General features: G+C 51.8%; 1 protein-coding gene across 2 annotated transcripts; it reads left to right on the top strand.

The window, feature by feature from the left end:
- Positions 1-25,966, top strand: IL17D (interleukin 17D). Of its 2 annotated transcripts, none has more exons than XM_081214542.1 (6): positions 1-141; positions 509-546; positions 1,667-1,779; positions 3,121-3,356; positions 3,799-4,094; positions 25,555-25,966. In XM_081214542.1, exons 2-6 carry the CDS (start codon positions 527-529, stop codon positions 25,835-25,837), a joined length of 948 nt encoding a protein of 315 aa, XP_081070668.1. In that variant the 5' UTR covers positions 1-141; positions 509-526; the 3' UTR covers positions 25,838-25,966. The 2 variants fall into 2 exon arrangements, with proteins under 2 accessions (XP_081070668.1, XP_081070669.1); XM_081214543.1 differs by having other exon boundaries at positions 23,516-25,646.
- The last annotated feature ends 45 nt before the right edge of the window (positions 25,967-26,011 follow it).

Raw genomic sequence — 26,011 nt, forward strand, 5'->3', positions numbered from 1 at the left:
GTCAGAGAAAACAGCAGCCTGTGACCCTCCTGCTCTTCTCCGTAGTCCCTTCAGCCCCGAGCGCCGGCAGCCTCGAGTTGTGCTTCCCGTTGAAACGCGGGGTGCGGGGTCGAAGCCAGGACTGCGTGCATCCTTCTTACGGTATGTCTGGCTGGCGGGCACCGTCCAGAGGAGTGCGGTGGTGGGCAGTCAGGGTAGGCGTGGCTGGTGGGTAACACTTCACGAGAGAGGATGGACCCTCCACCTCGTTTTACATTGTCTCCACGGCATGCACACTTCTGGTAGGTGCGGGAGAGGAAACACCGAAATCAGAGCACATTCCCTGCTTGCAGAAAAGGTTATGATCTGATGGGGAAGGCGTTCACCAAATACCCTAAACGGCTAGTGTGTGCGAGAGCCTGGGGCTACGGTCGTGACCAAGACAGCAAGACCCTGCCCTCAACGAGCGTAAATTCTGGCGGGGGCAGACAATAAGTGTATGTTTCAATGGGCTTTGGGTGTTGTTAAGGGCGGTGAAGAGAGTGAAATGGAGGAGCGGCCCGGGGAGTGACAGCGGTGCAGCAGATGAGCTAGACGCGCGCGTCGTGGGGGGGGGGGGGCGTTGCGCGCGGTGGGCGGGAGCGTGAGGGGCCGGGGCCCCGGGGCGGGCCTCGTGGAGCCCAGCGGCACCTGAGGCTTCACTCTGCCGCCGGAACAGCGGAGGCACGTGATGTGGTCTAACCTACGGAGCACGAGCCCACCGCCCTGCGGGGATTGGCTGGGGCCGGCGGGCGGGGGCGGGTTGCAGCCGCAGCGTGGCGTGCGTGGGAGAGGGGTGCCTGGGGGCTGTGCGGGTCGCTGCGGCCCAGCACACGTTAGGGAGGGAGAGCTCAGCAGAGTTACCGGGGGCCTGCGTGCGGGTTGTGAGTAAGAGAAGAAAGCAGGATGGCAGCGTTTGTGGCGGAGGCGCTGACCGGCCGGGGTTGCCTCTCTCTGAGGTGGGTGCCAACGACGCCGCCGTGGTCGCGTCAGGTCAGCCAGTGCTGCCACGCTAGGGCCCCGGGAAAGCAGCAAACAAATCGTGCGCTGTGCGTCAGGAGGGCCGCGAGCAGCAGGGCTAAGCGACATGCATTCGGAGCCGGGCGAGAGGTGGGGAGGAGAGATCCGAGGAGGGAGACGGAAGCTAATCATCTCGGGAGGAGAATATAACTCGGAAAGTGGGACAGGCCCGCGTGTGGAATGGCCATCTGAGATGCGGCGCACGCCCGGCTGTATGAACGGAACAGAGTGGGGTTGTTCCAGGCAAATGTCACAGAGCGAAAAAGGAGCAAGGGACTAGGGTATTTGCAGGGCCGTGGTGATCGCGTCGAACCACCAACTCTGCCCCAGCCGAGAAGGGAAACTAGGACTCGCGTGGGGTGGCTGGTGGAAAGGCAGGGTCAGCAGACGAGGTCAGACAGCTAGTACAGGACAAGTGCGGAGAGAAGGTGCTGGTGTCGGGGGCCACTCACACTCGGACGGACGGGGAGCCGCTCCCGGTAATGAGCGCAGGGGTCGCGGTGGGTGAGCACAGGCTTCCAGAGTCGAGACGTGCTGGGGGAAAGCAGGTGGAGCTGGGGTAGCCAATTAGAGGCCGGGTCTTGGGTGGCTCCTCCACAGGTGTTAAAGGTGCGGGAATGAGGTAAAGGCGTGGTGGGACCTCCAGGTGCTGCCCGAGAAGACGACAGATAGAACTCGTGGTGGGGAGACCTGACCTTCGGAGGAGGGAAGGAGGTTTGGATCCGTCAGTAACCCAGGAAGGTAAGTGGACGTAGCCACCCCTACCCCGGCTCCCATGCCAGGGAGCTACAGACGGCCTGGCGCTGTGGGGATTGAGTGATCCGGGGGCTGAGAGAGGAACGGCTCTCGTCGCACCTTCAGCGGAGAACACCGCAGAGGAGTTAGCTTCCAAGGGAACATGATGAGGCTGCTTTTGAGTATTTTGCCTTTTTCTCACTCGTCTTAATGTTGGATTGAACTATGAGCATGTTTATTTCACACGTTCATAAATATGTTCAGGTTTGAGGGCAATTGACTACAGACATTTTGCACCTGTTGAGAAGACAGTTTCTCAACTCTGCTTAGCATCACAGAAACGAATTTTATGTTCTATCAAGTGGGCAGGCATCTTCAGTAGTTTATGATCTTTAATAAAATGAAAAGTGTTGGAAAGTAAATACTTTCGTTTCCAAGCAACAGGGGAGGAGAGAGAAGTTACCATGTTATTAGACAGCGGAAGATATTTTGTTGAATAACATACGGAATGAGGCGTCTGGCGCTGTATCGCCTTACCTTTCAAAGGATGAAACTGCTCTCTCCTAAAGGATTCCCACACTTCTACCCAATTTTAAAAAAACAGTATGTGTGTGTGTATTGATATGTTTATTCCCATTTTACCAGAAAGAACACAATTTCTCTACTAATCAGAAAAAGTTTTGTAACCTCAAAACAAACGTTTACTCACCAAGCTTAAATGGCTTAAATTGGAGATTTCTGTGGGATTTTGAGCAGTCAATAGGACAATTCCTAAATTCTTCAGTTATAGAATATTCAAGGCATACAAAAGTGTTGTTTTTCTACACAGCATAACTGAAATGTAGTTTATTTACAAGGCAGTCAAATACCTAAGCTGGAAAGCATTTAGGGAACCATAAATTATGTATTTTCTATAGCTTCGAAAACCTTTCAGCTGTTACCAATCACTTGTTTTCATTGGCCAAGTATGACTGCCGTAAAATGACCGTATTCACTAGCCCACCACCTAAAAAGCATTAAGCATTCATTTACAGAATGAACGAACGAGCACGTTTGCTTTGGTTCTTGAAATAGAATTCCCTCGTGTAAGTATATTTTCTTTATTTACAAAGTATTAGGCTTATTTTACATGACTGCACGTGCTTACAGTCCCGGCATCACGAAGCAGGAGTTCCCGACCCTGTAGCGCCCAAGGATGCCCAGTTCCAGCCATAAAAGTGCAAGCTGGGTAGAATGTTTGGTGCTTGGATTTCGGAGGTGCTAGTGGGGCAGACAAGGACCGCTTCCTGGTGTCTGGGGGAAGGAGAAGCGCCCCCGCCCCCCGTTTGGAACGCTCTCCATCTCCAGTCCCTCAGAGGAAGTCGTGGCGAAGAAGCTGCTTCCAGGCCCCTGCGCGCCTCTCCAGGTGCCCGTCCCGCTCCCGCGGCGCCTTCCTCCGGGAGGCTCTTCGCGGCGGCCGGACCCGGCCGACTTCCCTTCCAGCCGAGGCGCCTCCTTCCGCTCAGCGCCGCGCGGCTCCGCTCGGGACGTGTCCGCGCCTCCGCGACCACCGGAGCCACTTTGGGGCGATGCTGGGGCCGCCGGTAAGTTCGCGGCGCAGCGGTCGCGTCTCGGTCCCCGGGCGCCGGGGGCCGCCGCCCTCCGTCCCGGGCCGCCTCGTGGGGCCCGCGCGCCCAGGACACGCGGGGGCCGCCGAGGGGCCCGGGCGCCGTCACAGGCACTCGCAGCCCGCGGCGCAGCAGCCCGGCCGGCACACACACACGCGCACCGCGCACCCGCGGCCCACGCGGACCCCGGCTCGGGGCGGCGGCGGCGGGGGGCGAGCGGGCCGCCGCGGGGGAGGGCCCCGGGGTGCTCGCGGGCGGCGCGCGGGCGGGGAGGGCGCGCGGGGGCCGGCGTGGTCAGCACCCATCCTCCGGGCGGGGGCGCGGGGCGGGGGGCGCGGGGCGGGGCCCTGGGGGCGGGGGCGCGGGGCGGGGCGCGGGCCCCTCCTCCGCGCGGCGCTGAGCGCGGCCTCTCCCGCAGGTCTGGGCGCTGGTGGCCGGAGTCCTGCTGGCGCTGTCGCCGGGCCGGGCGGGGGGCGCCCCGAGGGCGGGCCGGCGGCCGGCGCGGGCGCGGGGCTGCGCGGACCGGCCCGAGGAGCTCCTGGAGCAGCTGTACGGGCGGCTGGCGGCCGGCGTGCTCGGCGCCTTCCACCACACGCTGCAGCTGGGCCCGCGCGAGCAGGCGCGCAACGCCAGCTGCCCGGCCGGGGGCAGGCCCGCCGACCGCCGCTTCCGGCCGCCCACCAACCTGCGCAGCGTGTCGCCCTGGGCCTACAGGTGAGCGGGCGCGCCGGGGGGCGCGGGGGGCGCCGGAGCGGTAGCAGCTCCTTACCGCAGAGGCCGGGCAGCTCTCTCCGAGGGACCCGCGTCCTCCGTTCACCTTTCCGGTCTTTGAGACGCCCCAGTTTCTTGAGCACCTGTGTCTTGCCAAGTACGTGGTTAAGTGGGGTCTACGCGGCCGAGCCCGGGGAGCCTTCGTTGATTGTTAGAGGACTCTGCGCAGGAGGTCTGTGCGGGGTCTGATGTGGGGTCTTGCGGACGTTTCTCGGGCGCCTGTGCTGGTCCAGGTGCTGCTGGCCTTGGACCCTCTGAGCTTGTCAAGCCTGTGGTCGACAGGAGGGGGGGTGGCGGTCATCGGGGAGCAAACGAGGCGGGACGTGATTGGACACGAGGAGTTAAGTGTGCGGTGGTTTAAGCGGGGGGGAGGGGGAGGGCGGAGGGTCATCGAGCTGGAAGACGGGCGTCATTCCGGGGTCGCTCGGGGGAGAAGTCATCTCGCAGGAAAGCAGTGGTGTGCAGACGGGGCACAGTGTGGCCGGAGTGCCCTCAGCGCACGTATGGCCGTCCGCTTCCTTCCCTGCTGTCGCTGCGGAGTGTCACCGTCCTGAGGGGCTCTCAGTCAGGCTGGAGAAGGTGGGATCCCTCACCGCTGCAGCCTCGGGAAAGGGACGGGGTGACCCGGAGGAAAGGAAGGGAGTGAGGAGCTCAGGCGGGGGGGCGGGGGGGCGGGGAGCGCAGGCCTGGGTTTGCCCTTAGCAGTGTTGGAAGGTTGATATTTGTCCTTGAGGGTGTTTTTTCGATCGAGGAAGCCATACAGCCACTCGTGTTTCGAGAAGCTGTCCCTGAGGGGCGAAAACTGGACACACGCAGCTAGGATGGTGGAGGAGGTGAGACCAGGACCAATGTGAATGGCACTGCTTAAAGAAAAAGGGATTTAGTGGAGGATGGTTCCGTGTGGGACGGAGGGGCCTACAGCGTCCCAGTCCCCACGGTGGGCTGTGCGGGGACGTGGGAAGACCTCTCCCGCCTGCCGTGGCGCGCAGCCCCCTCCGCCCCGCGTGCTGGCTCTTCCCGACATCGGCTGGTGCCCTCGGGACACACCTGTCAGCCATTCACGCTGGTGCTTCTTCTCCGCCTTTTCCTCTTTCTCCCCACCAATCCCAGGGCCCCAAAGGGTGGGTTATTGTCCCGCCCCTCTCTTTCTAGCCTCATGTCACATCCTTGACGTGCGAGGCGGCATCGCGGAACAACAGACTGTGCTCTCCTCCGAGGCCAGGCCGCGGCCCGTGGACCACGAGGACCACGATGCAGCAGAGTAACTGTTACTCAGGACCTCCTGTTGGGCGCGTCGGCCACGTGTCTGGCTTGGGTTGTGGACGTATTTTAGCAACAGGACGAGGAAGCAGGCTCCCTGGAGGAGACGAGTTCAGGGCCAGGCTGCTGAGTTCGGTCCCTGAGAGCGCGCGGGCGGAGGTGTGGTCTCGCGAGAGGTCGGGGCTGGAGCGCAGACCGGGAGGTGTCGGCCCGAGAGCTCCGCGTGGCGGAGTTGAGCTGCCCTTGTACGTTGCTGGCACTGACGCCTGTGTATCCCCAGGAAAGACCCCAGAGTGGAGGGAGCAGGGCGCTGCTGGGGCAGGTAGCTGTTAGGAACCCAGCATCGCATGGTTCTGCCTGGGGAGCCTTTGCTCCTCACGGGCCTGGGCCAGGAGCTACGCCTGCATCGTTTTTCAGACATTTCGAGCCTCGTGAGCTTGCCCTTCAGTGAGCACGGGGAGGCCCGATGGCTGCACGCTCTACGGGAAGGATGGTTTCCAGGTTGGGCACGGGCCGGGACTGCAGCCCGCTGCAGGGGACTGGCTGGCCGCTGAAGCCGGCCCTGCCAGGAGACCCCGCCCTGCGCCCTGACCTCGGATCACCTCCCCGCCTCCCGAGTTTCTGGGAAGATTAGAAGAAGCAATACACGTGCCTCTTCTAAGCGGTGTGCTTAGACGTTACTGCCGGGCGGGATCGCGGGCGGAAGAGCGGCCTCACCTGTGCTGTGTCAGCTCAGACTCAGAAGTGCTATTTAAGGCTACAAACAGAGAACTCTTAAAGATGGATGGGGAAATGGACTGCACGTCAAACCTGAAAGGCACAGAAAGGACCACTTCAGCTGTGTAAGCTAGGCCTTAAAATAGAAATTAGGAGTATAAGGTGCTTTCCGTATCTTTAGGGGAGAGATGGATCATTCGATAAATAGCGTTGGGACTGGGTAACCAGCTGAAAAGATACAATTGGATCTCACTCTTGTATGGAAATAAGTTCCAGATGACTCAGACTTAAACGTGAAAAGTAAAACCACAAAAATACATAAAAATGCAGTCAATTATATTTATACACTTGAGTGGAGAAGGCCTATTTAGTAGCTCACCGGCCCCCAAAGTCATTAAAGAGGAGATTGATAAATTTAATTACATAATTATCTGCCATTTTTTCTTGGCAAAATTGGAAAAAAAAATACAAGGGCAAACTGGGAAAAAATACTTGCAACCCATGTGATAAAGGGCTTGTTTCATGAAGAGCTCCTACAAACCAAGAAAAAGACCCGATGAATTGGTATAGATCTTATTTACGAAGCAGAAATAGAGACACAGACGTAGAGAACAAAGGTATGGATACCAAGGGGGGAAGAGGGGGTGGGATGAGTTGGGAGATTGGGGTCGACACATACACACTATTGACACCATGTATAAAATAGAGAAGTCATGAGAACCTACTGTGTAGTGCAGGGAACTCTACTCGGTGCTCTGTGGTGACGTAAATGGGAAGGAAATCCAAAAAGGGGATATATGTATACGTATAGCTGATTCACTTTGCTGTACAGTGGCAATTAGCAACATTGTAAAGCAACTGTACTCCAATAAAAGTTAAAAAAAAAAAAAAAGACCCGATGAAAGGAAGACAGAGGCCGTGGTCAGTCCCCATGGAGGGAACTCACATGACCCCAACTCTGAAAGGTGGACAGACCTCGCCCTCAGGCATATTAAAACTGTACTGGGACTTCCCTGGTGGTCCAGTGGTTAGGACTCCACGCTCTTTATTTCCTTTTTTTTTTTTTTTTTTTTTTTTTGCGGTATGCGGGCCTCTCACTGTTGTGGCCTCTCCTGTTGCGGAGCACAGTCTCTGGACACACAGGCTCAGCGGCCCTGGCTCACGGGCCCAGCTGCTCCGCGGCATGTGGGATCCTCCCGGACCGGGGCACGAACCCACGTCCCCTGCATCAGCAGGCGGACTCTCAACCACTGTGCCACTAGGGAAGCCCAAGACTCCACGCTCTTAATGCAGGGGGCCCGGCTTCAGTCCCTGGTTGGGGAACTAGATCCTGCATGCCGCAACGAAGATCCTGAGTGCTGGAACTAAGACTTGGTGTAGCCAACTAAATAAATATTAAAGGGGCTTCCCTGGTGGTGCAGTGGTTAAGTATCTGCCTGCCAATGCAGGGCACAGGGGTTCGAGCCCTGGTCCGGGAAGATCCCACATGCCGCGGAGCAACTAAGCCCGTGTGTCACAACTACTAAAGCCCACACGCCTGGAGCCCGTGCTCTGCAACAGGAGAAGCCACCGCAATGAGAGGCCCGCACACCGCAACGAAGAGTAGCCCCCGCTCGCCACAACTAGAGAAAGCCTGCGCAGCAACAAAGACCCAACACAGCCAAAAAGAAAAAGAAAAAACAAAAAGCTAACTCTTGTTAAAAAAAAAAAAAATCACTGTACTGAGAGAGCTGTTTGGTGGGCGCGCCTGTCCAGCCGAGCTGGCACGGTGTGAGGGGAAGGCTCTCCCTATACTGGGGGTGTGACGGCTACAGCTTTTATGCAAGACAGGTATTAACTACAACAATTTCAAATTCCTATTTTGCCCCTCCCCCTTCCCTCTCCCCATTAGTAACCAACCACTACTAGTTCTCTGTGTCAGTCTGTTTCTGTTATATTCTTTTTTTTTTCAGATTCCACATACAAATGACAACATGGTATTTGTCTTTTTCTGTCAACTATTTCACTAAGCATAATACCCTCCAGGTCCATCCACAGTGCTGCAAGTGACAAAATTTCATTCTTTTTCTATGGCTAATATTCCACTCTATATGTATATACGTCTTCTTTATCCATTTGTCTGTTGATGGACACGTAGATTGCTTCCATATCTTGGCTAGTGTAAAAAATGCTGCAGTGAACATTGGGATGCATGTATCTTTTTGAATTAGTGTTTTCTTTTTTTTTTGGATATATAGCCAGGAGTGGAATTGCTGGATCATATGGTAGTTCTATTTTTGTTTTGTTTTTTTTTGAGGATTCCTCACACTGTTCTCCACAGTGGCTGCACCAATTTACATTTCCACCAACAGTGCACAAAGGTTCCCTTTTCTCCACATCCTCGCCAGCATTTGTTATTTGTGTTCTTTTTGATGATGGCCATTCTGACAGGTGTGAGGTGATATCTCATTGTGGTTCTGATTTGCATTTCTCTGATTAGCATCGTTGAGCATCTTTTCATGTGCCTGTTGGTCATCTGTATATCTTCTTTGGAAAAATGTCTATTCAAGTCTTCTGCCCATTTTTTAATCGGTTTTTTTGTTTTTTTGATATTGTGTTGTATGAGCTGTTTATGTATTTTGGATGGTAGCCCCTTATTCGTCTTAACACTTGCAAATATCTTCTTCGATTCAGTAGATTGTTTTTTGTCAGTAGCTTCCTTTGCTGTGCAAAAGCTTTTAAGTTTGTTTATTTTTGCTTTTGTTTCCTTTGCCTTAGGAAACAGATTGAAAACAATATTGCCACAATTTATGTCAGAGAGTGTTCTGCTTATGTTTTCCTCTAGGACTTTTATGGTGTCAGATCTTAACGTTTAGGTCTTTAATCAATTTGAGTTTACTTCTGTATATGGTGTTAGAGAATATTCTAATTTAATTCTTTTACATGTAGCTGTCCAGTTTTCCAAACACCACTTATTGAAGAGACTGTCATTTCTCCACTATGTATTCTTGTCTCCTTTGTCATAGATTAATTGCCCATAAGTGTGTGGGTTTATTTCTGGGCTCTCTATTTGGTTCCGGTGATCTGTGTGTCTGTTTTTGTGGCAGTACCATACTATTTTGATTACTGTAGCTTTGTAGTATAGTTTGAACTCAGGGAGTGTGATTCTTCCAGCTCTGTTCTTCTTTCTCAAGATTGGTTTGACTATTCAGGGTCTTTCGTGTTTCCGTTCAAATTTTAAAATTATTTGTTCCAGTTCTGTGGAAAATGTCATCGGTGTTTTGATAAGGATTGCTTTGAATCTGTAGATTGCCTTGGGTAGTATGGTCATTTTGACAGTATCAATCCTTCTAGTCAATGAACACAGTGTATCTTTCTATCTGTGTCATCTTCAATTTGTTTCATCAGTGTCTTATAGTTTTTCGAGTACAGGTCTTCTACCTCCTTAGATTTATTCCTAAGTATTCTTTTTGATGATATGGTAAATGAGATTGTTTCCTTAATTTCCGTTTCTGCCAGTTCACTGTTAATGTATAGAAAGGCAATATATTTCTGTGTATTTATTTTGTATCTTGCAACTTTACTGAATTCGTTGATGAGCTCTCATAGTTTTTTGGTGGTGTATTTATGATTTTATACGTATAGTATCATGTCAGCTACAAACAGTGAAAGTTTTACTTCTTCTTTTCCAGTTTGGATCCCTTTTATTTCTTGTCTGTTTGCTGTGGCTAGGACTTACAATATTATGTGGAATAAAAAGTGGTGAGAGTGGGCATCCTTGTCTTCTTTCTGATCTTAGAGTAAATGCTTTCAGCTTTTCAGCATTGAGTATGATGTTAGCTGTGGGCTTATCATATATGGCCTTCATTATGTTGAGGTATGTTTTCTCTATACCCACTACTGGAAAGTTTTTATCAGAAATGGATGTTGAATTTTGTCAAAAGCTTCTCCTGCATCTATTGAGATGATCGTAATGGTTTTTATTCTTCAATTTGTTAGTGTGGTGTATCCCAATGATTGATTTATGGATATTGAAAAATCCTTGCATCCCTGGGATAAATCCCACTTGATCATGGTGTATGGTCCTTTTAATGCATTATTGGAATCAATGTGCTAATGTCTTGTTGGAGATTTTTGCATCTATGTTCATCAGTGATATTGGCCTGTAGTTTTCTATTTTGTGTGATATCTTTGTTTGGTTTTGGTATCATAGCATGAGTTCAGATGCATTCCTTCCTCTCTGATTTTTTGGAATAATTTCAGAAGGATAGGAATCAACTCTTCAGCTCTTCTCTAAATGTTTGGTAGAATTCACCCATGAAGCCCATCTGGTTCTGGACTTCTGTTTGTTGCGAGTTTTTTTCTTTTTTTTTTTTTTTTTTCCCAATTACTGATTCAGTTTGATTACTGGTAATTGCTTTGTTCATATTTTCTCTTCCTTCCTGGTTCAGTCTTGGGAGATTGTACACTTCTAGGAATTTGTACATTTCTTCTAGGTTGTCCATTTTATTGGCATGCAGTTGTTTATAGTAATCTCTTATGATTCTTTGTATTTCTGTGGTATCAGTTGTAACTTCTCCTTTTTCATTTTTGGTTTTGTTCATTTGGACCCTCTCTCTTTCTTTTTTTTTTTGTTTGCGGTACGCGGGCCTCTCACTGTTGTGGCCTCTCGTTGCGGAGCACAGGCTCCGTATGCGCAGGCTCAGCGGCCATGGCTCACGGGCCTAGCCGCTCCACGGCATGTGGGATCTTCCCGGACTGGGGCACAAACCCGTGTCCCCTGCATCGGCAGGCGGACTCTCAACCACTGTGCCACCAGGGAAGCCCTCTCTCTTTTCTCTTGATGAGTCTGGATAAAGGTTTATCAACTTTGTTTATCTTTTCAAAGAACCAGCACTTAGTTTCATTGATCTTCTTATTGGTTTTGTTTTGTCTGTATTTGATTTATTTCTGCTCTGATCTTATGATATCTTTCCTTCTACTAACTTTGGGTTTTGTTTGTTCTCCTTTTTCTAGTTCCTTTAGGTGTAAGGTTAGGTTGTTTATTTGAAATTTTTCTTTTTTCCTGAGTGTGTATCACTGTAAACTTCCCTCTTAGAACTGGTTTAAAAAAATTTTTTTTAATTGAACCATAGCTTATTTACAATTTTGTGTTAGTTTCTGGTGTAGAGCAAAGTGATTCAGTTATGTATATACATGCATATATGTATATATATTCTTTTTTATATTCTTTTTTATATTCTTTTCCATCATGGTTTATTACAGGATACTGAACATAATTCCCCATGCTATACAGTATGGCCTTGTTTGTCCATTTTATATATTGTAGTTTGTATCTGCTAATCCCAAACTCCTAATTAATCCTCCTCCCCTTCCCCTGTGGTAACCACAAGTTTGTTTTCTATGTCTGTGAGTCTGTTTCTGTTTTGTAAATAAGTTCATTTGTACCATATTTTAGATTCCACACATAAGTGATATCATATGATATTTGTCTTTCTCTGTCTGACTTCACTTAGTATGATTATCTCTAGGTCCATCCATGTTGCTGCAAATGGCATTATTTCATTCTTTTTTTTTTTTTTTTTTTGCGGTACACGGACCTCTCACTGTTGTGGCCCCTCCTGTTGCGGAGCACAGGCTCCGGATGCGCAGGCTCAGCGGCCATGGCTCAAGGGCCCAGCCGCTCTGCGGCATGTGGGATCTTCCCGGACCGGGGCACGAACTCGCGTCCCCTGCATCGGCAGGCGGACTCTCAACCACTGTGCCACCAGGGAAGCCCTATTTCATTCTTTTATGGCTGATATTCTATTGTGTATATATATCACACCTTCTTGATCCATTTATCTGTTGATGGACATCTGTGTTGCTTCCATGTCTTGGGTATTGAGAATAGTGCTGCTGTGAACACTGGGGTGCATGTATCTTTTAGAATTAGAGTTCTTTTTAAAAAATGTTTATATATTTGGTTGCACCTGGTCTTAGTTGCAGCAGTCAGGCTCCTTAGTTGCAGCTCACCAGCTCCTTAGTTGTGGCTTTCGATCTCTTTAGTTGTGGCAGGAGGGCTCCTTAGTTGTGGCATGTGAACTCTTAGTTGTGGCATGCATGTGGGATCTAGTCCACTGACCAGGGATCGAACCTGGGCCCCCTGCATTGAGAGTGCGGAGTCTTATCCACTGCACCGCCAGGCAAGTCCCTAGAGTTTTCACCTTTTCCAGTTATGTGCCCAGGAGAGGGATTGCAAGATCATATGGTAACTCTATTTTTAGTTTTCTGAGGGACCTCCATACTGTTTTCCATAGCGGCTGCACCAATTTACATTCCCACCAGTGGTGTATGAGGGTTACCTTTTCTCCATACACTCTCCAGCATTTATTGTTTGTAGATCTTTTTTTAAAAATTTATTTTTATTTTTTGGCTGTGTTGGCTCTTCATTGCTGTGTGTGGGCTTTCTCTAGTTGTGGTGAGCAGGGGCTACCTTCTCTGCAGTGCACAGGCTTCTCATTGCGGTGGCTTCTCTTGTTGCAGAGCACGGGCTCTAGGCATGCAGGCTCAGTAGTTGTGGCGCACGGGCTTAGTTGCTCCGCAGCATGTGGGATCTTCTCGGACCAGGGCTCAAACCCATGTACCCTGCGTTGGCAGGTGGATTCTTAACCACTGCGCCACCAGGTAAGTCTGCACGTATCTTTTTGAATTATGTTTTCTTCTGGATTTCTGCCCAGGAGTGGGATTGTGGGATCATATGGTAGCTCTGTTTTTAGTTTTTTAAGGAACCTCCAAACTGTTTTCTATAGTGGCTGCACCAATTTACATTCCCACCAATGGTGTAGGAGGGTTCCCTTTTCTCCACACACTCTCCGGCATTTATAGTTCATTTTTTAAATTCTTTTTAAAAAATTAATTAATTTTTATTTTTGGCTGCGTTGGGTCTTCGTTGCGGCATGCGTGATCTTTCCTCGCAGTGTGTGAGCTTCTCTCTAGTTGTGGCGCACAGCCTTCTCTCTAGTTGTAGTGTGTGAGTTTCTCTTCTCTAGTTGTGGTGCACAGGTTCCAGAGTGCGTGGGCTCTGTAGTTTGTGGCACTAGGGCTATTTAGTTGAGGTGTGCATGCTCAGTAGTTGTGGCGCACGGGCTTAGTTGCCCCACGGCATATGGTATCTTAGTTCCCCGGCCAGGGATTGAACCCGTGTTCCCTGCATTGCAGGACAGATTCTTTACCACTGGACCACCTGGGAAGTCCCTCATTTGTTGTTCGTAGACTTTTGGATGATGGCCATTCTGACTGGTGTGAGGTGAAACCTCATTGTAGTTTTGATTTGCATTTCTCTAATAATTAGTGATGTTGAGCATCTTTTTATGTGCTTTTTGGCCACCTCTATGTCTTCTTTGGAGAAATGTCTATTTAGGCCTTCTCATTTTTTAATTGGGTTCCTTGTTTTTTTTTGATATTGAACTACATGAGCTGTTTGTATATTTTGGAGATTAATCCCTTGTTGGTTGCATCATTTGCAAATATTTTCTCCCATTCTGTGGGTTGTCTTTTCATTTTGTTTATGGTTTCTTTTGCTGTGCAAAGCTTTTAAGTTTAATTAGGTCCCATTTGTTTATTTCTGTTTTTATTTCCATTACTCTAGGAGGTGGATTCAAAAAGATATTGCTGAGATTTATGTCAAAGAGTGTTCTGCCTATGTTTTCCTGTAAGAGTTTTATAGTATCCAGTCTTAAATTTAGGTCTTTAATCCATTTTGAGTTTATTTTTGTGTATGGTGTTAGAGAATGTTCTAATTTCATTCTTTTACATGTAGCTGTCCAGTTTTCCCAGCACCACTTATTGAAGAGACTGTCTTTTCGCCATTGTACATTCTTGCCTCCTTTGTTATAGATTGGCCACAGATGCGTGGGTTTATTTCTGGGCTTTCTATCCTGTCCATTGAGCTATATTTCTGTTTTTTTGCCAGTACCATCCTGTTTTGGTTACTGTGGCTTTGTAGTATAGTCTGAAGTCAGGGCGCCTGATTCCTCCAGCTCTGTTGTTCTTTCTTAAGATTGCTTTGGCTCTTTGGAATCTCTTATGTTTCCATATGAATTAAAATTTTTTTGTTCTAGTTCTATGAAAAATGCCATTGGTAATTTGATAGGGATTCCATTGAATCTGTAGATTGCTTTGGGTAGTATAGTCACTTGAACAATATTGATTCTTCCAATCCAAGAACATCTCTCTCCACCTGTTTGTGTCATCTTCAGTTGCTTTCATCAGTATCTTATAGTTTTCAGACTACAGGTCTTTTGCCTCCTTAGGTAGATTTATTCCTAGGTATTTTATTCTTTTTGATGCAATGGTAGATGGGATTGTTTCCTTAATTTCTATTTCTGATATTTTATTGTTAGTATATAGGAGCAACAGATTTCTGTGTATTAATTTTGTATCCTGGAACTTTACCAAATTCATTGATGAGTCTAGTAGTTTTCTGGTGGCGTCTTTAGGATTCTCTATGCACAGTATCATGTCCTGTGTATACTCTCTGCCCCTACTACCCATCTCCACCTCATAGTGCTTCTTTCTTTATATCTTTAGTTGTAGAACGTCTTTTCTGGTAGGTTCTGGTCTTTTTTTTTTATTGGTAGTTGCTCTGTAAATATTTGTCATTTTGGTGTGCCTGTGAGCTTGGGGGTCTTCCTGCTCCACCATCATGGCCAAGCTCCAAAAAAGGGGCCAAAACATCTTAACTTCAAAATGGAGAGCCGAAAGGGAAATTTACCAACCACGAGGAAAGAGCAGATACTAAAGAAACGAAGCTTCAGCGGGTCACGCCGGCCTTCGATTTCCCAAGAGTCTTGGCTCCAAGGGAACTGTTTGCTCTCGCTGGTTATGGGCTCCCGGCAGAGGCCTTACTTGCCTTCACGGAGGTTAGAGCCCCAGGGAGCCACAGCCTGGGGACACAGGGAGCTGGGTGGGGACAGAGCCAGGACCCAGGTCCAGACTGCTCTGGGTCCCCTGGCTGTGCTCCCCACATACGGGCTGTTAGAAAAGCAACATTCAGCCCCCGGAATATAAAAGTATTTTCTCATTTACTTTGTGTCATCATGTTTGTTTCTCTTAAGCTTTAGAAACAAATACGACAAAAATAAAATCAATGTGATTGCTCAGTAAGTTTTTAAAAGTCACATTGACATAGTAAGAAACATATTGTAGGAATACTGAGGTTTATTACAGTTTAAGATACACATTGCTTATTTATGGTGACACCCCAAAGATACACATCCACCAACACTCCAAGTAATTTTTACTTGTTTATATTTCTCAATTTTGGGTATTAGTCTAAAGGTAACTTTTCTCTAGGATGTGAATAATGCACAACAATTTATTTTTAGGCTTTGCTACTTTTCTTTATAAATTCCTCCGGGGAATTTAAGCAACTACACCTACGTTTATTTTGCAATAAACAACTCCATGGGTCACAATAGCAGCAAGGGAATAAATGGAAAGAAAAAGAAACAGGACAAGGAGGAGAGGAGGGGTGACGGGGAGGTCGAGGGACCTAACGGGAGGGGCAGGGGGACCACCCGCTTGTGGGCACATCGGCCCTGTACGGATGAGCCTGCACTGGGGGTACCAGCAGGGGCGCTGGCCGGGTGTTAGGAAGCGCCAGGAAAGTGGAATTTTCGCACGGAGAACCCAGGTTGGCTCTGCTCTGTGGCCAGAACTCTCAGCAGGGGACGCTGGGAGTAGGGGCGGCAGCAGCGACAGCTCCCAGCTCGTGGCAGGGGGAAGGTCACCACTGTCTCCGGCCGGGCCTGCGAGATGCCCGCGGGGATGACCTGCAGGTTCCTACGCTGGTTTCAGGAGGGCAGAAACAGGAAGGGCGCTTCTGCTCGCCCCTCCTCCGACCCTGCGTCCGCCACGCCACCCCCGAGCGTCGCCTCTGCGCCCCTTCCCCAACAAGTGTCGCCCAGTTGTCCAATCCACTGTGCGAGGCGGTGCTGTGGACATCGCTTTTTCTTCATTATGTTGTCCTTAAAATTGTAAAAGAATATTAATTAGAGAAAGTACAGAGGTGAGGAGCGTCATGGTAGAGAAGGTCCGCCCCCTTCTAATGTTCCCGCTTGTTTCTCTCGTGCGCCCCCTCCCCCCGGGTGCACGGTCAGACTGTGTCCAGTTTATTTTCTTCCTCCTTCCTTCCTCCCCACGGACAGGAGCCGCGGCTCGCAGGGAGGTGGCCGGCAGGGGGCAGCACCGGCCAACCCACCCGCCCGCCGGCCCCGGTCATCTTTCAACCTGGGGAGACCTTGCTTCTGTTTTTCGTTGGCAAGTTCACTGCCGCCTGGCGCCCGGCTTCGTTATTCTCATGATTTAGAAGCAAAGCCTTTCTGGCTTCCCGGGTATCTGTGTATCTGTGTATTGCCTGTGTATCAGCACAGGTGTCGTGTCCTTTCTGTTATGAAGGGCAGGGAGGGAGGAAAGGACGGAGACCGTCAACTGCCGGCGGGGGCGGGGCTCCAGTGACAGCACTCGGCGTTGCGCGCAGGCAGACTCCGGGGTAGAGAAGGAGAAACTCATCATTTAGGGCAGCTTGGTAGGAAATGGTGGTATTTCTCCCCGCAAATATTTTTATGCATAAGTGACTTTAATTGGTCCAAGTCCTGCATGGATCTTTTTCTCTGAGCTGCTCAGCACACAGCGGGCTGGGCTGCGGCCACCAACGTTCCAGAGTGAAAAATAGAAGCGCTGTCGGGAGCGCCGTCGTGGGGTGACGGTCTCTCCTGAAAATAGGCCATTCGTTTTGCTTTGAAGGTTGTCTTCTCTGCCGGGTCTTGTTCTACGTAAGATGAGTGAATATTCCACGCCGTCGTCCCCTGAATCAAATGTCTGTGTCCTTCATACGGCGGAAGGACTGGGGGGCGAGCGCGCCTGCCGCGAGCCGACGTCCTCTTGGCCTCGGTCTTGCAGAAACGACACACGAGGCTTGAAGGAGAGCAGTGGGTGCCTGGCTCCCGCGGTCAAGGGGAAAATGACCTTCCAAGATGCTGCCAGGACGAGGCGCAGCGTCTGGGCTCATGTTCCGTGTGGATTTTTCCTCACACCGCGCATGAGGTGCTTGGCCCGCCCGCCCCAAGGACGGACGCAGCGGACGTGGCTCTAATGCCAGATTCTGCAGCTTCCTTGGACGGAGAGTCCGGACGGCCGTGGCAGGAGCTCTGTTTTTCCTTGGAAGAGATTCTTCCCAGCTGCCCGGAATGCGTGGCATCTGCCCTGAGGGAGAAAAGGGCCCTAGAGAAGCTCTGGCTCATTCGTTCCCTGGTTCCCTTTCTCTGTCCCTCGGAATCGTCTTCCAGATTCCTTCCAAGTGTCTCTGCTCTTCCCTGAGCTCCCAGGTGGACAGGTGTTGCACGGAGTCATTGGGTCACCCTTTTCCAAGGGCCCCGTGGTGGTAGGGCTGAGCCCCTGGGGGCCTCGGGCCCCTCGTGCAGGGCTGGGTCTTGGGGGGTGGACCGGGCCTTCCAGGCTCCGCGGGGACCAGCCTGGCAGCAGAGGAGCCGGTGGGTCTGCATCGGCCTCCCTGGCTTGGGGTCAGGGCTGTCCGAGGCCAGGCTCAGGATCGCAGCACAGTGGCCTCGGCCCAGGGTCACTGACCCCTGGCTGTCCTCGCCGGCATAGGGCCAGGTGCGCCCGCGGGGACGGCCTCAGGGTCCATGCGGTCAGGCCCGTCTGCCTCCCAGCTGGTCCCATGTCCTGTTCCCCAGGGACACACACACTCAGGTTCTCGTTGGGCGGGGCCATGTTCAGGGCTTCCTGGCAGCCGCGGTGAAAGCCCGTCCGGCTCAACCTGAGCAACAGGAGGGCCGGCGGCGCCGCGCAGGGGGCTGCCATCTCCTGTCCCTGCACCCCTGGCGGTCGAACCCGTTGCACAGGGAACCACAGACCTGCCTCAGTGCCCTGTGGTCTCTCAGACCCGGGGCTGGTCAGGACTGTCCAGGGGGCTTTTAAGCCCGGCCCGGCCCTGTGTCCCCCTGAGCTCCACAGCCCTGGGGAGGGGACAGCATCCCAGCAGAGAGCAAGCCAGGTCTCAGCGCCACCGTCCATGCTGGCTCAGCAGTGACCTTGTGGGCTAATTAGACTCCTTGGCATGGGCGTCCAGCGGGAGGGTCCTGAGATTGGGGGTGGGGGGGTGGGGAAGTGCCCTGGTTGTGTGCAGTCACCCCCTCGGAGGTGCTGGGGGCTTCTGTCCGGGGCTCCCAGACACGAGCCAGGCGGTCACTTGGCGGCCAGCAGGCTGAGCTCCTGAGTGTGGAGGGAAGCGTGGGAATCCGGGGTTGAACAGGCCCCATGCCACACGGTTCTGAAAACCACAGTTTGGAAACCTTGTTTCTGCCTTAATTGCCCAGGTCCAGGAGAAACGCGCTTGGGAAAAGACACTGTTCCCCTCAGCCTCCCTGGGGGCGCCCGATGTCTTCCCGTTAGCAGCGTCTTGAAGGCTGGTAGAGCGAGCCCCTCCTATGCTTCCTCACAGCTGTTTAGACTGTTCTGGGCCCTTTTCTCTTGTGCGAGTTTTAGAATCAGCCTGCCAAGTTCTAAGAGAAATCTACGAGAACTGCACTGACTTCATAGATTACTTTGGGGAGAGTCTCCGATATATTAGAAACTCAGGGGATTACAGGTGTCTTTTCTAAGCAGAAAACGTTGATAAAAGTATCACTTTATTAGTCCTGCCATCAAGAAGGTGGAGGAAGCAGCCTGCCCATCAAATCCATCCCCTGCACTTTGCAGAGAACCAGCAGGGGCGATGACTCGTCCAGTGTCGCTGGTTGGTAACCAGGTTGGACCAAAATTGTAGGTTTAGGACACTGACTCCAGGCCACCCCTTTAAGAAAGTCTGTTTTGGCCTTGGGGTCTGGGGACCCTGGACTGTTGAGGCCACTTGGTTCCATCCGTGGCTTCTGGGCGGGGAGGGGGCCTTTCCCCACTTCTTCCTGGCTTTGGGGCCTGGGGTCTTGGGATTGCTGTGAAAGACGTGATCACACAGCCTCTGCTGTTTGAAATTGAACTCATTGGTGCTTTGCAAAGAGGGGGGCTGGGTTTCTGCATAAGCACCGTGGCAGCTCCGCCCGTGACCTGCTGCGCTCCTGGGGGGAGTGGGGGGGAACTGCCTCGAATTGTTTCCTACCCCGTCCAGGGCCCGGCGGCTCTTTTCCTGGCCCTGCCGTCACTCACATTCCTCTGGGCTCGGTTTCCATCCCGTCTCCGCACGCCCTTTGTTTCTGGATTAAGCTGGGCCAGCTGTCGCTCCCGGCGGCCAAGCTTCACACGTGGGGTCCCTGCAGAGGGGACCTGGCCTCGCTCCCGCGTGTTCCCTCAGGCTGGGTGCACATGGTGGCAGCAGAAGCGGGAAGGCCGAGGGGGTGGGCACTGGGGGCCGTTCGACCGCGTGTCCTTGTGGGGTGACAAAGGATCCCTGCTGGCAGCTTTCTTTACCCCGAAAGCACTCCTGAGGATTTTCCCAGAATCTCAAGGCCGGGGGTTGGGGTGACGGGCCGTGTCTGTCCCATGTCCTGGGCTTCTGGACTTTCCTCCTGAGCCCCGCGCCCACCCCCCGTCGTGGTCGCCGCCAGCCCCCCACCTGCAGTGCTGGGTGTCGGGTGGGATGGATGCGTTGCACCCCGTCCCGTGGTAGCACATTTCTATCCTGAGAGAAAGGCCGGCCACGAACCCCTGATGCTGAGCCATCCATGTTCCCATCCCAGGTGGGGTGGGCAGGGGTCCCATTGTCACAGTGCCTTGGCCAGAGGTATCCCTGTGACAGTGGAAACTTCAGTCCCTCGGGCCAACTGGCGGGAGTCGGGGGATATTTTTAGTTGGATGAGGCTTCTGACCCGTCACCACATCCAGGCGGCCATCAGGTCCACCTACAAAACTAGCACGTGACACGGGGACTGTCACCTGTGTAGAAAGAAACCCCAGTTGTTTGAAAGGGATCTTTATGCCCTCAGGTTGGGGCCTCCCTCCCACACCCGATTCTGTCCCATGGCTGCGTCTACACCGCCGTCGGCATGAGCTTCCCGTTGTCAGCCTGAGCCTGTCTGAGTCTCACAGCCCCTTGTGGCTTCCGGGACCCGTAACTCCAGACTCTCTGCTCTGGGCTCAGGGGTCCTGCCACATCGCAGATTTCTTCGCAAGTCCCTGCCCCACCGCACACACGCATGTAGACACACGCACGCGCCACTCCCCCTGGCTCCCTCCCCCACCACCTTCGAGCCCAGCCCTCTGGCCTCACCTCACCCCTGGGCCTCCCCTGGGTCCCATGCACAGGTGTGTCCGACCCCTGGCTGCGTGCAGGAGGCTCACTGCTGACCTGCTGAGACAGGTTCAGAGGCACACGGTCACTGTGTGTGTGTGTGTGTGTACACACGAGTTTGGCAGTTTCTCTAAAAGATAAAGACTTTTTGTTAAACAAAACCACAATACCATTGAACACACCTAAAATTGAATACTTCCTTCTTATCTTCAAATAGTCCAGTTTAGATTTTCTTGATTGTCTTGTATTTTTAAAACATAAAGTTTTTTTTTATTACTTAATTCTTTGCTTTGAAATAATTTAAACGTAACAGGAAAATTTGTGAAATTAGTACAAGGAAATCCCTGTACCGCTTACCCAGACTGCCCAAGTCAGCATCACAGCTCAGCAAAATTACCAAGATGAGGCGCTGCGTGGATACGGTGCCATATTCTGAACTGTGACCTTCAGAGGGTTCCTACTCGTGCCTCTTCCCTGCCCCAGGGTCCAGCCTCTGCAGCTCAGGGCCCTTCAGTCTGTGACAGCCCCTCAGTCCTTTGTCTCTCGTGGCTGTGATGCTTTTGAACAGTGCTGGTCCATTGTTTTGTCCAGTGTCCCTAAGGGTTTGATATGTTTTTAAAGCAACCATATAGTTTCTCATCCAGATGAAAACACTTGGGAATTGGGGCTCCACTCCTAGCTGCACCTGGTCGGCTGGTGTAAACCAGGTCAGCGATGCCCCAGTACTTATATCACTCTGCTCAAGGCGCTCCATTTTTTTAAATTGAGATACAGTTGACATGTTATTATTAGTTATTAGGTGTGCAATATAATGATTCAATATCTGCATATATGGCAAAATGATCACAATAAATCTAGTTAACGTCCGTCACCACACAGTTTTGTGCACGATGAGAAATGTTAAGATGTACTCTCTTAGCAACTCTCGAATATGCTATACAGTATTGTTTTTTTATACGTCTTTATTGGAGTATAATTGCTTCACAATGTTGTGTTAGTTTCTGTTGTACAGCAAAGTGAATCAGCCATAGGCATACACATGTCCCCATATCCCCTCCCTATCCCCCCCCTCTAGGTAGACACAAAGCACCGAGCTGATCTCCCTGTGCTATGCGGCTGCTTCCCACTAGCGAGCTATTTTACGTTTGGTAGTGTATATATGTCCATGCCTCTCTTTCGCTTTGTCACAGCTTACCCTTCCCCCTCCTCATATCCTCAGGTCCATGCTCTAGTAGGTCTGTGTCTTTATTCCCATCTTACCCCTAGGTTCTTCATGACCTTTTTTTTTTCCCTTAGATTCCATATATATGTGTTAGCATACGGTATTTGTTTTTCTCTTTCTGACTTACTTTACTCTGTATGACAGACTCTAGGTCCATCCACCTCACTACAAATAACTCAATTTCGTTTCTTTTTATGGCTGAGTAATATTCCATTGTATATATGTGCCACATCTTATCCATTCATCTGTCGATGGACACTTAGGTTGTTTCCATGTCTTGGCTGTTCTAATAATGCTGTGATAATAATGCAGTGATCATACATCTTTTCAAGTTAGTGTTTTTGTTTCCTTGGATAAATACCCAGTAGTGGAACTGCTATATTACTTAGTAGTTCTATTCTTAATTTTTTTGAGGATTCTCCATATTATTTTCCAGTGTCTGCACCAACTTAACATTCCCACCAACAGTACACAAGGGTTTCGTTTTTCTCATCTTCGCCAACACTTATTTCTTGTCTTTTTTGGTGGGGGGGGGAGCGTGTTGTGTCTTCGTTGATGTGCACGGACTTTCTCTAGTTGCAGCGAGCATGGGCTACTGTTCATTGCGGTGCACAGGCCTCTCTTGTTGCAGAGCACGGGCTCCAGGCGTGCGGGCTTCAGTAGTTGTGGCTCGTGGGCTGTAGAGCACAGGCTCAGTAGTTGTGGCCCATGGGCATTGTTGCTCCGCGGCATGTGGGATCTTCCCGGGCCAGGGCTCGAACCCGTGTCCCCTGCATTGGCAGGTGGATTCTTAACCACTGCACCACCAGGGAAGTCCTCTTGTCTTTTTGATAATAGTCATTCTGACAGATGTGAGGTACTTTTGATCTGCGTTTCTCTAATAATTAGCGATGTTTGAGCATCTTTTCATGTGCCTGTTGGACATCTGTATGCCTTCTTTGGAAAAATGTCTATTCAGGTCTTGAGCCCATTTTTTAATCAGATTGTTCTTTTGGTATTGAGTTATATGCATTCTTTGTATTTTGGATATTAACCCCTTATCAGATATATGCTTTGCAAATACTGCCATTCAGTGGGTTGCCTTTTTATTTTGTTGATGATTTCTCAAAGCTCTTTAAATATTTAGGTTCCCCTGCCTCTTTTTTCCCTCTTGGAATGAAACCTCTGTTGAGTTTCTTTTATTTGGTATCTCTCTATACACTTATGTGAATGATCTTACTTAACCACTATTCATATGCTAATAATTTAAAAATCTCCATCTCCAGCCAAGATCTCTCTTGGGCTCCAGACTGGCTTCCACTCTGTAGTCTGAGGGACCTAAAATTCCATCTGATTGGGTCACTTCTCTAACATCCTCCCTGTTGCCTTCAGCGTCAGATCCAAATTCCTGTTAGGAACTAGAGGCCTCACAGAGGCTCCAGCCCCAGCTTAGTTCTCCTGTGCTGCGGCGCCTGACGTGGTCCCTCAAACCTAGGCTTTGACCTCTGCACTAAATGCCCTTTTTCCTTCTTCATCTGGATGAGTCCACCCAGGTTCCACTTTACCAGGAAGCCTCCTCTGCTGTGATGGCCAGGTTTAACTCTGTTTCTTTGTATATTTATCCCGAGAGGGTGAGTCCTTGGATGGTAGATTATTATAGTATTTCATCTATATTCCTACTGTCTGAAACACCACTAGCACAATGTTGAATGTGATTGCAGATATTATAAATTCCCTTTCCTTCTAATATAAGTAAGGGTCTAATCTTGATCTCAGGGTCTGAAGGACAGGAAGCTGAGGAGTCCAGACTCACCACCACCCTCGTACCATCTACTGAACTCTTCCTCTGTGCGGGCGCTGTGGTGGGCTTGTTAGAGCACGAGAGTGCATCCAGATACAGTCCTTACCCTTCCCTCCCAGGGGAAGACGTGGAAAATGTGCAGTTCTGTCTGAGAGGCCCAAGGTGTTGAGAATATGGGGAAAGAAGAGGTTAAATCTGACTAAGGAAATCTGAAAACTCTTAATGACTTGCATTGGACCTTAAAACATGGTAAGTCTTGGCTGAGTTGAGATTGGTTTGGGGGAGAGTTCACGTTGAGCAAAAGCTTAGCCGCGGCCCCTGCCAGGCGTCCCGCTCTGGGGGTGGGTGTCGGGCACGCGGACGGCTGGGAAAGTACGTGGGTGAGGGGCTGGTCGTGGGGGCCTCGGAAGGCGAAGCCGAGGAGCTGGGATTTTTCCTGACATGACCGCCCCTGCCCGACAGGGGATGTTGGGGGGCCTGTGCCTGTGTAGGGGATGGGAATGAGGCATTATGGGGGTGGAAAAGCTGGAAAAGTAAAGTTCTTACAAAGGCAGCAGCGAGGGAGAAGTGATGAGATGCTTATAAAAGATATTTTCAACTCTTTGTGGGCATGCGGGCCGGATGGAGTTGCTGTGGGTCTCCGTGTCCCGGGGGGCAGGCAGGTGCCTTCACAGGCCGGCCCTGCCGCCCTCCTCCTGCCGGCGCGCAGATCTCCGGGGCTGCACCTTGCACGGCAGTGAGAAGGGAGTCGGAGCCAGGCCTTCCTGCTCCCCCGTTGCTATCCTCCTGGGCACCCGGACTTTTTCCCCTGACTTCATCCCCACATCCACATGGTGGCCAAGGACTCAGAAATGTCCCTCTGGGATGCTCAGGGGCAGGGCAGCGTAGCGTGGTCCCCGAGTTTAAGCACCACCCTCCATCTTGACGGCACCCTGAGGCCCGCCCCTCCCCTCCCCTCCCCACCGGCCCCCTCCCTCCCTCCGGCTGCAGGCCTGACCCTGCCTTAGTTCTTTCCTGCTGTGTAAGTGGCACATAGTTGGTGTCAAGTGGATTTGTTGTTGCGTGAAGATACCATTTCTGAGGCTGTCCACAGGCCATGGGCAGTTGGCCTGGTTGATATGGCCTCCAGTCCCCCCATGCTTGATAGCTGGTCAGGTTCTGCCTCCCGGCCCACTTTGCCCAGTTTACCCATCGCGTGCCTTCCTGCCTCTGCACTTTCATAACTGGTTGTCAAAAGGTCCTTCTCATCGGGAAACTTCTTAGCTTGGCTGGTGCCCTGCAGTCCTGCACGGTGAGGGCCGAGGGACACTAGTCTACAGAGGTTGCGTGTGAGGGACAAGAAGCTTCTGGAAGCCTAGCCACGCCCTCCCTGCGGAGCCCCAGGTCCCAGGGGTGGGCACCCTTGGGCACATCTTGCTTGGTTCGTTTCCTTCCTAGGCTCCCCTCGGGCCAGCACTCGGGGGGCCCTCCTGGGCGTGGTGCATGGTGGATGTATGGATGTGTGTGTCCCTTGAGAGGTCAGGTCACGGCTGTGACCTGAGACTTCAGGGTCACAAGGACCCAGCTCCAAAAGTAAGAGGGCAGATGAATGGAAATGAGAGTTTGGGGTCTTGGCGATCCCGAGGTGGGGCAAGTGTCTCCATGCAAGGTGACGTTAGGGAGGAGTCCTGGGTTCCATCAGTGACCTCCTGGTTTCGGGGAGGTGAGGGGCAGGGTCCAGCCAGCAGCCACAGGCTCATCCTGGGTGCCGACACATGGGAGGGCACGTGGACCCTGATGGACAGTGAGACGCAGGGCCTTCTCCAGGGTCCCCTGGACAGGTGTCTGGCAGCCACCTCTGCTTGAGGCTCTGTCAGCGGCGGGGAGGCCAGGGTCCGCCCAGCCTGGGCCTCTGAGGTGGTGAGGGCCCAAAGCGGGGCGGCTGGGGGCATCTCATTGTGTATGCAGGCTGTGTGGTGTACACCTGTCCTACGCGCACTGGTGCCGAGTCTGAAAGCGTTTTCAGGGAATGTGGCCTGAGGGACGGCCGTAAACTGTCTTCACTTAAATACAGTGAAGGCCAGTGGCTGCTCGGCTTCAGCCCTTCGCTTATTAGTCAGTGACCCCAGTGCCCACTGGCCCAGGAGCCAAGCCCTCAGGGCCTGTCCTCTCCCCGCAGGATCTCCTACGACCCTGGCCGCTTCCCCAGGTACCTGCCCGAGGCCTACTGCCTGTGCCGGGGCTGCCTGACCGGGCCGCACGGGGAGGAGGATGTGCGGCTGCGCAGCGCCCCAGTGCTCGTGCCCGCGGTGGTCCTGCGTCGGACCCCGGCCTGCGCGGGCGGCCGCGCCGTCTATACCGAGGAGTACATCACCATCCCCGTGGGCTGCACCTGCGTGCCCGGGCCGGACAAGGATGCAGACGGCACCAACTCCAGCCTGGGGAAGCCGGCCCAGCCCTGAGCAGCCATCCCCAACCCGGGGACCCCGAGGCCCCAAGGAAACTCGGACGGAGCACCCAGCGCTGGACTGGACTGCATGCGAGACTGACCTCCTGCATCCCCCAGGCTTCCTCTTGGGCAGGAGCGCAGGGCAGTGAAAGGTGTCGGGAACCAACCACGCGGCAGCCCTGCGTGG

Source organism: Mesoplodon bidens (genome assembly GCF_964165515.1).
Source record: "Mesoplodon bidens genome assembly, chromosome: 17".
Classification (NCBI taxonomy): Eukaryota; Metazoa; Chordata; class Mammalia; order Artiodactyla; family Ziphiidae; genus Mesoplodon; species Mesoplodon bidens.

Bases quoted from the DNA above. Each gene is read 5' to 3' on its own strand.
- IL17D (XM_081214542.1), top strand. From the start codon at position 527: ATGGAGGAGCGGCCCGGGGA. The intron at 547-1,666 runs GTGACAGCGGTG...AATGAGGTAAAG, and splicing joins ATGGAGGAGCGGCCCGGGGA to GCGTGGTGGGACCTCCAGGT. The intron at 1,780-3,120 runs GTAAGTGGACGT...CTCCATCTCCAG, and splicing joins TCCGTCAGTAACCCAGGAAG to TCCCTCAGAGGAAGTCGTGG.